Source organism: Phaethon lepturus, unplaced genomic scaffold (assembly GCF_000687285.1).
Source record: "Phaethon lepturus isolate BGI_N335 unplaced genomic scaffold, ASM68728v1 scaffold8123, whole genome shotgun sequence".
Lineage (NCBI taxonomy): Eukaryota > Metazoa > Chordata > Aves > Phaethontiformes > Phaethontidae > Phaethon > Phaethon lepturus.
The window spans coordinates 10,985-20,774 of record NW_010526928.1 but is presented as its reverse complement, the minus strand read 5'-3'; the positions used below and the strand labels follow the sequence as shown (position 1 = coordinate 20,774).

At 40.5% G+C, this 9,790-nt stretch overlaps 1 protein-coding gene across 1 annotated transcript; it reads right to left on the bottom strand.

The window, feature by feature from the left end:
• Positions 1–3,874: 3,874 nt before the first annotated feature.
• TMEM14C (transmembrane protein 14C) lies at positions 3,875–9,394 on the bottom strand. The gene is made up of 4 exons (XM_010283217.1): positions 9,319–9,394; positions 6,970–7,071; positions 4,126–4,208; positions 3,875–3,928 (listed from the first exon to the last, which is right to left on the bottom strand). Exons 1-4 carry the CDS (start codon positions 9,392–9,394, stop codon positions 3,875–3,877), a joined length of 315 nt encoding a protein of 104 aa, XP_010281519.1.
• Between the last annotated feature and the right edge of the window lie 396 nt (positions 9,395–9,790).

Genomic DNA, 9,790 nt, shown 5'->3' with positions numbered 1-9,790 from the left:
TGGTTTCACTTTTAGGTTTCCCTGTGTGGAGTCAGGAGTTGGACTCAATGATCCTCGAAAATATTAGTAGTAAAACTCAGTTCAACTTCCTTGCAGCAGAGGATCTCAAAATACTGTGCAAATGCTAACATTTAATGAAATTAGAGAAGGGAAATACACATTTGTCCTACCATGATTTTCTCATTAGATACTTCTTTTTTAAAAGAGCATCAAATTAAAACAGGGACAGACTGTTTAACTACCAGTAATAAAACTGGTAGTATCCAACCTACCAGTTATTACTTCTGGGTCGGGGAACACGTTATGCCACGCACCGTGTAAGACCACAATGTAGAAGACGGACAAGGAAGGAATACAGAAAACATTATCTCCATTTCACAGGTTCAGAAGAGAGGCACAAGAAAGCTAAAAGGAACATCCAAAGCCATTCTGCACTGGGCTGAGCTAAGGATATGGGACAAAACCATAGGCCTTTTGATCTGCTTCAGAATTTCAAGGAAGCAGGAGAGATGTGTCCAGACATCTCTGTGACACTATTGACGCAACATTTTGCCATTTGTACTTGTAGGGATTCTGGAGGAACAAAGACTTTCTTCCTTTTGTCGTAACTGCCTGGAGGTTCTCCTGACCTTTTTTTCCCCTCCCATTTTTCCAGGTGATTAAACTGTGCAGTCAGAAAGCATGACTATAATGCCAAGAAGCCAGCAATTGTAACACCACAAAAGGATAATTGCAGAATACTTTGGGCTGTATTAGTTTCAGCACGGACTGACCCTCAGCCAGGGATGACAGAGTGCCAACAGCTCCCAGCACAGTGACTGACAGAACTGGGACATGGCAAATTACACTTTCGAACCCTGCAGCAGAACAAAAGTGAGGGGATACGCTTTGCATTAAAGACAGTCATGTACTATATTCGTAGAACAAGGGATGAAGTAGGACAGCCTGTGACTACCTCTCTTCTAAACCATTTCGTGTGAAGGATTTTCCATCCTCCTCTCAATCTTCTCCTTTGCTAGTCTTTATAAGACAGTTGTCTCTACTACTAGAGAGACAAGTAACGTTACTTATATCTTACACCATACTACAGATTTGTACTAAATTAAAGATATGCTACCTGCAAATGTCACATTAATTGAAAGAACGGGTTAGGGTGTGACATCTATAGATGGGTGAGTAGAAAGACTGCTTTTCCTCCCCTCAACTCAATATTGCAATTGAGCCTCAGTACATTATTGCTGTTAGAGGTTTCAGTGTTGTACCTGTAAAGACTAAGGCACAGTCGAGGCACTCAAGTGCACAAGATTTTGACACCTCCACCCCCGCCTCAATATCTGCTCACATCTCCACTAACTGGGTGGTTTGTAAACTTGTAAACATCTCCACTAACTGGGTGGTTTGTAACGTTCCCAGCCTGCACATACCCGGTGTCGTCCCAGTGTGAGCAACTGGCATACCACAGGTAAGATACTGAATGGGAAAGAACCTGGGGTTAGCCAAAAGTAAACAGACAGCATAGGTGAAATTTAGGTTGCCCCATGGGTTTTCCACCTGCGCAGAGAAGAACCTGGGTTCTATTTCTCAGCTTCAGGATGTTTCTGCATTTTTGCCAGTTACTATCTGGCTTTAAGAGAAGCCCCCCCAAAAAAAAAAAAAAAGTTGCTCCTGTTCCCACAGGTCCCAGGAAATTTGTGCTTTCTTCTCTGCTGCAGTGTGGCTTCCCCAGGCAATATTCTGCCCCTCCTCGAGGAGATCCCGCAGTCTGAGGCACAGAGCCCTCTCCTGAGAAGGGAGCTGAAGGGAGCCCAACATCTCTCCAGGACTTGCGGTAAGCAACCGCTATTACAAAGACAGGTATGCTTATACATCCCCCTTACAAAGTCTACGGCAAGCTCCTACTTTCAAGAGATCATTTACCTACAAAAGTGAATAGGAAATTCCCTCCTCCAGTCTTGAGTGAGTGCCCCAAGAGAGGGGTGAAATACCTGACATTTCCTATCACCATCCAGCTTCCACCAGGCACTGTAGATGTGACAGCAACACGTGCAATAGAGGGCCTGGGTCTGCACTCAGGGAAATGAGGGTTTGATAACCCAAACTCTCTTCTTCTGTCATTACTATAATGTATTTGAGTTCTGGAGGCATGATTAAACTCTTGAGTTGTTGAATCCTAGTGACCTAGTGTATTGTAAAACTGCTTTCCTTTTCCCGTGCCTCGTTAAAAAGTCATTACTCATTTCAGCTTGTGCTGACAGTTGATACTGTAAGTAATATTAAATTAACTTTCTTTTCAGAGTGTGCTTTGAACAGAGTAGGCTTGACTTAAGAACTATTTCAACAGCTAATTTCCTAAAAATAAATAACTAAATCCCTCTTTCCAAACATTACATCCAAACACAAGCTGACTTACAGCATGAAGTTTCACTGAAGCCATGGCATGGCTGCAGTGAATTCAATGCAAAAGTAATAATCTCAATTTACAGAGAGACCACCCTCAGTGGAAAACAATCACCAAAACCTACACAATAAAAATAGGAAAAAACCTTATAGGATTACCTAACAATCAGCCTAAAATCACTGGCAGTCTGGAGAAAGGATATTAATGTCTTTAATTCTTGAAAGGCTGTAGAAAATTCTACAGCAGGGATGGAATTTTTTATTCAATTACATAGGGTGATTTAGGACGTATAAAGGGAATTACAAAACTTCTGTTGGATTTTGCTTACAGCATGGTCAAAAGAGACTATGATTTAACTGAGACTAGAATTTCAGATATGCTTTTACATGTTTTAAGTGTTGCTCCCTGCAGATGCATCCTGTACAGATTAGGTTATTTACAGATTAAATGCCTGGAAACATGAGAGGTTACAATATGAAATCTGTTCAAAAACCTGGAATTAATTTTATAACTTGCGCTAAAAGAATTAATAACACAGAGCACAACTGGCCCAACATCTATAGATCTGCTTGTAATTACTACTTTCTACTATGACAACTTTCAATCTGCCACCATATGGGTTTCCATTGATTCACAACAACGGCAATGTCACTCTGGCTCAAATGATCGCATTTGACTGTTCATTTAGCCTAGCACAGATCTCGCTTAATTAATCCACAGAATGAGTTCCTTTCCAACAACTGTTTTAATGCTGTGTCAGTGAAGACCCCTAATTTAATCTTCTGCCCCTCCATTTAAAAAGTGATTTTTAAATATCATCGAAACACAGCACTTGGATAACAGTTCACTACAAAGAAGAAAAGAAGAAAACAAGGTTAAAAAGCACCAAACAATCCCCTATCTCCCCCCCACACAGAAAGGATACAAAAACATGCCAAATAAAGGTTTGTAACAAATTTTACTTGTAGAAAAGCAACATTTTAGCATAATTTCACAATAAAAGGTAAGATCTGTTTGGTGTTATACAGACATGGTATACCAACTCAGAATGCAACAGCTAGAGCATATTGTGATAGTCAGTATGAAAGGTATGAGATACACTGTTGTATTTAGCCAGTTACTCCTGGGACCTCTTTGTGGATACTTTCTTAATTAGGGGTTCTCTCTGCTTCATACATGTCAGCAGTATATTTTATAATATAAAAACTGTAAGTGTTAAAATACAATGAAATGTTTCGGGGTGTGTGTGGGGGGGAAATCAAACCCAGGACCAATTTCTCACTCACAATAATAGCTTTACCAGATCATTGAAACAAATGGCACCTTGCATGTAAACTATGTGCCCCATCATTCTATGCCCCCAAAAAGAAAAAAATTTGTCTTGATATAGAAAATTGTTCCATCTTCTTGCTTCTGTGTTTGTGCAACTTCATTATCAGGCTTCCCTACCCAGATATTAAACTGTAAAACGAACAGTTACTTATCGTGGGGCTTTTCCGCCATCTTCAGTGCTAATCTTCCAACCATTAGCTTTTTTTTTAGGGAAAAACACAGAATTAAACAATAATAAGAATAATTTGTCAATTAATTTTCAAATACTTCCCATGTAACTGGTACATAGAAACAAAAAAGATAAACAAAATATGATTCACTCCATCTCAGCTTAATTAAGCAAATAAGAAATCACATATAGGAGGTTAAAAAAAGTATATTGTGTTGTACCTGACACCAGCAATTAGCCCTGCAGGCATGAATTTTCCAGAGTTGTAAAATCTTGTTCCCATGACGGCAGTCAATGTTCCAGATGTAACTTAAAATTTGAGACATTACACAGTCCAGTCAGCAGAGATGCATGTGTGTGAGAGAGATGCTACAATTCAAAACTAACAGAACAGAGAGAAATAGTAGTATCAAGCAAAAAGTGAAACATGGTTATTTCATGTGATGGACTAAAAGAGTCAATAAATCCTGTGAACTTTGGAATGCCTCAGTATGTGAAAAGTAAATATTCTAAATAAGTTCTAGCAGACAGTGCACTCCACATGCTTCTGCACACACTCCTCAAATTTCTTTGTCAAAATGTGCTGCTTTGCAGATTGGAAATAATCTGTGCTACACTGCTCTGGAACTTGCTCCTTCCCTGTGCACAAGCAAATTACTAAACCTGTGCACGTAATTCCCCCACTCCTCGTAAAAGGGAGACAGCATTTTCATGTCTAACTTGTAGTAATGTTCTGAGAATTAACTAATTTATGTTTGCAAAAGACTTCCAAAGGGAAGTGTGATATATAAGTGCCAAGCATTACCAATCCATTTCAGCCCAGCACCACCTTCCACTAAGATCAGAGAGTTAAAGCTATTGACCCTGACCACTTGACATAGAGACAGGAGCCAAGCAGTTTCACTGAGACAGTAAAATAAAAAGGGCAATCCCTGGAACACTGTATCTCAAAGAAAGACTACTAAGAAAACTGTAAGGAAAATACACTTGATGAAATCCTTAGCCTTAGCACACATCTGCTACCCAGTGGTAACAGCTACACACAACATGTTGTTCCAACCACTCTTATCTTCTACCATTGCTTCTATGTGATGACTGGTTCTGCAAGACTCAGCTCATCTTCAATCCTAGCCATAGCATCCTTCCTCCTTAACACCACCCTAAATACTGTTCACGGACATCTAGCAATCTCATGTAAGCAAGTATGTAAGAAACTGGGACCACAGTCTAACACACAAGAAAGAATCAAAATATTTCAGTATTCAAATGCCTCAAGCTCTTATTAGTAGCCAGTCTTCAAAATATGCACACTTCATTAAACATAGATTTGTCTAAAACAGCAGTAGAACACACCTTCTCCAAAATCTTTAAAGCATGAAAAGGAGGAAAAGGCTCCATATACTATTTAATTATAAAAATGTATATGACTGTCTCTCATATCTGGGAAAATACTTTGTCTCACTCCTTTTATAAGCTTGCTGTATACGCAGTTTATTCCAGTTATTTAGGCTTGACCATGCACAGCTTTTGACCTATCCAGTAGATGTGGAAGTGGACGGCACTGTAGACAATGCCGAAGTGGAGAGAAATGCTGGGCCTTCCCCCTTCACTTCTGACTTTCACGAATCAAAGAGCTAAATGCTCTGTCACTGCTTCAGTGACGAAATGCTACAGTCAGTGGCAGCTCTTTCAGCACTGACTAAGCAGTGACCCTCCACAGTTAGCTTCTCAAAGTCAGGCAGAAGGGAAGCTCCAGTTCAGAAAAGAAGGAGAAACAACACTACTGAAGCTTGCTTCTGTTAATTCTCCCCAGGAGCGCAATACCTTTGTAAGTCCACATATTTATCACATATAAAAATATGCCAATCACAATCTCTGCCATTTTCAACAATAATAAAATAACCTGCTAGGGGTATGGGCAGTCTGCAGGGGAATCACACTTCCCGAAATGCTCCAGCCTGCAGGATGCTGAAAGTAGGATCCAGCCACAAAGAGGACACACAAAGGTCAGACATCAGTTTACTAGCACTTTCCTTACACAACGATCCTTCAAACACACCAGTACGAGACAGATGGTGGCAGCCACCAATTCAGCAAAGCCTGGGAACTGAAACTTAGCTAGTGCTAGAGAACTGTCATGCACCGATGTCTTCTACATATCAGCAATGGAAAGGAGAGGGTACTACTAACACAAATACTGGCCAAAGGGTTACATAAAACACATGCTCACAAGTATCTGAGATACATCAGCCTATCAAGTGTCAGGCATTAACTGAGCCACAGGAATTATCAACATATATTTTCTCAGCCCACTTCAGCTGCAAGGTACCCTAACTTATTAGTGAATGAAAAAAGTTCCAAGTCATGTTATTTTGCAAGCAGGATTAGCTTTAGGCACGCACAGGTCAAAGTGATAGGTGATAACTGACCTAACTTGATCACAATCCTGAGCTCTACCTGGTAAATGGCAGAAAAACAAAAAGTGCATTTTGGAGATTCACGCCATACTACACACTAGTTTTTAAACACAAAATGCTTATTTGATTTTCATTTTGCTGAAGGATGTGAAATAATGGTATTTAGTTTGATTTTTTTTTTAAAACTAGTAAGTTTCACTTTATCCTAGCACACATTTTCCTTCACAACCTGTAGGTTTTTTGATGTTCAGAAGACAAACTAATTATAAATAACAGATATTTTCCTCTCCTGTTGTAGAAAAGGAACAAAAATGTAAGTTTGAATTTATGCTTCTTGCAAAAGGGATGCAGGAATGTAGTGAGAAATCACTAAGACACACCAAGACAAGCAGTTTTTAATATGCATTCTCAATACCTTTTTTAAAAAAATAACTAAGTAATGCTAACAGTTCACATGCCAGGAAGAGCAGTGAAGTTGGCCACCAACACCAAGAGATTTTTCACTAAAACACAAGTTTAAAGATTGGATTCAAACTAGATTCATAACACCACCAGTTTAAGCCTTCTGCAAAGACTTTTAGATACTCATTTTAAGTATACAGTTATTTTAGGGTAAACATAATCCCTTCTAATTAAAATTTTAAACAACTTACTCAAAGAAATCCAAATATTATTTGGATTCTGTGAGAGCTGATAGGCACCCAGTCCAGCCAAACTCCCAAAGAAAAGGCCAGCAGCTAGTGATGGGACACTACCTAAATAAGTAGAAGATAATGCATTTATTAGAATCTCAGAAATAAACTTGCTCATCAGCTTATCTGTTTTACAAAACACCAACAATAGCAAAAAAAAAGATGGGCATTCATTGTTATAAAGCAGATTAGAGAGGGGTTCTTTTAAGATAATTAAGACCACGCTGATCTGCACCAAGAAACACGTTCAAATACTCTTGCATAAGACACAAACAATATTAGTATTTAATTCTTTAACAGCACACCCATTAATATATTTATGATGGAAAGGATAGTGAGAAAAGCAGAAGAATTGGTGTTTTCTTTGTGCAAACTGAAGTGTTTTGTTTCAACACAGTAATACCAGAATTTCTGTAGAGGCAGTAAAGTAAATGGATTAAATAGTAAGGGTTTAAGATCAGAAAAAGGACACGTGGACTGAACTGGACATACAGACAAAGAAAGAGTTGCCAAAGAAGAGAGCAGAGTAGATAAGAGAAGCCTTATCTCTTAAGTATACCTGAGATATGATCCAAAGGTAACTGCAGACTTTAGAAGAAGGTTCCCTGGACATGCCTAAACTTTGGATCAAGTTGTCAGTATAAATGATAGTCCCAAGCTACCACAAGATAAAGGATACCACATCCAAATTGGTGATTTAGAGATTACATCAAGTAATGAAGTGGCATGACCATTGTGAGTGGTGAATACCCTCAGTAAGGCTAATGGAGAATTCAGGACAATGCTACTGAGGGTGGTTCTTTATATACTCCATTTTTCAGGTCATCTTTAAAAGACTCAAGATTGCAAAGCTAAGCTGATAAAGATCTCCTCTCAATGTTACAGGAGGGTTGCATATTGCTACCAGAAAGTAATAATCTTTTGGTCATCAACAAGGTAGCTGTAACATTGCTTCAGATCTTGCTTTTTGTATAAAATGCAAGAGGTAATGATGATAGAAAGCACCAGATATTCTTCTACACGTGCAACACTCTACGAAGTGGTTGCTCTGCACAGAATACAGTTTAGCAACCAACATGTGGTAGCTACGATTCTTTCCACAAGCCTGGGAGCCAAGAAATGGCCATCATATCCTTGAATTTTACCTCAAGGCATTGTTTAAGTAGCTATGACACATACACTTAATAGGACAACCACACCACCTGTGGCTCAGGAAGTTCCCAAGTCTCAAAAGACTGGGACCCAGAAAATTTACTAAATGAAGAGAGAAAATCAATCACTCTAATTGCCCTGTTCTCATATTCTTCCCAAGGCACCTACTGCTGACCATTACGGGTAAATAGACCTCGTTGTAAAAGAACAGATCACCATCTTAGCTCTATGGATGAAAGTTCCATTTTGTTTAGCTTTCTCCAAGTTATTAATAGGGATATGAGAGCTCTTTTTTTTTCCTCCCTACAAGTCTTCATAGAAGTTCCTGTTCCCCTTTCAAAAATCCTGCGACCTGGATTCCTTTGCCTCAGCGCGACTATGTCCTCCCATCTGGGACCAGAGGAAGACACCTACCATTTCATGACGGCCTCTGAGAAATACAGATGCAATTAATTACTCAAGTTCTCAGTATTGTCCCTCCTGTCCTAAACTCCACTCACTGCCCAAAAGATACATCAAGCCAATAGGGATTTTCAAAGTAGAAAGAAACAGTATTGCAGCAGGGATGAATCCACAGTTCTGTCTGGAGGAGAGCAAACTCAGAAAAAGGTCAGGAAATGGAAGCAGCAGGTCAGAGGGTAAGCTTATGATGCAGAGCCCAGAAAAGGAACTAGTTTAAGGGCTTATTTGCATTGTTCAGATCTACTTGGAAAGAGGCTCCTTCTGAAAACTCCGCAGCATGCAGTATACTGTTACCATCAAGCATTAAAATGAGAATAAATCTCTAAGGGAAAAAAAATGGTGATTTACGTCATTTGAAGATACAGAACATTTACAGAATGCTTATATTCACATGAGCAGGGGAAAAGGCTTCCTGAAGCAAACGTATGTCAGCTCACCCAAAGAATACAACACAGAAGCAGGATACCAGTATTCACCAGAAAGCAGACTGTGGGTTTTATCAGCCCAAAGCACCAGCTCAAGCCAAAAAGCACCACACCCCAAAAGCAGCACATGACACGAACTGATAAACCGGTCAACATCTGTGCGAATTTCGAGATAGGAGGCTTTTGTAGAAAGCCGCCCAGCTCACACAAAGTTACTGGGGAGCAGGAGGCGTGTGTGTGAAGGAGATACGAGCATCCTCCCGCACCGTACCTGCTTTTGCATAGCCAATGAGCCCTCCTGATGCCACCAGGGCAGCGTAGCCAAAGCCGAGCCAGTCCACGGCCATGCTGACAACTGAAAAAGAAATTAGGTTGAGGATCAGTATCTCTTCATTTTTTTGGCGGGGAAAAAAAGTAAGCAGCATTTTGCCAAGGGAGAGCTTTTCTGCGAGGAAGGCCTGCCAAAAGCCCAAACCCAGTCCAAGAAACGAACCCCGGTTTGTTGGAAATGCAGCCCTGGAGGCTCCGGGGCGGCCTTGGCGCGGGGGGGGGGGGGCAGTCCCACCGCGGAGGGCTCACCTCTGCAGCTGCCCGGCTCCGTGGCAGCCGAGGGCGGAGCAGGCTGCAGAAGGGGAAGCGAGGGAGCAACGCACCGCCCAAAGCTTCCCTCTTCCGGCTGTTCTGAGGGAAGGGAGGGAGGGAAAAAAACACCAAAAAATAACAAAGCCCAAACCGACAGGCGG

What these genes read in the sequence shown, in the direction of transcription:
- TMEM14C (XM_010283217.1), bottom strand. Translation starts at nt 9,394, where the DNA reads ATGGCCGTGGACTGGCTCGGCTTTGGCTACGCTGCCCTGGTGGCATCA. An exon ending in CATTGGCTATGCAAAAGCAG is followed by an intron (nt 7,072 to 9,318) that starts GTACGGTGCGGG and finishes CTACTTATTTAG; the next exon opens with GTAGTGTCCCATCACTAGCT. An exon ending in CTGCAGGGCTAATTGCTGGT is followed by an intron (nt 3,929 to 4,125) that starts GTCAGGTACAAC and finishes CTAAAAAAAAAG; the next exon opens with CTAATGGTTGGAAGATTAGC.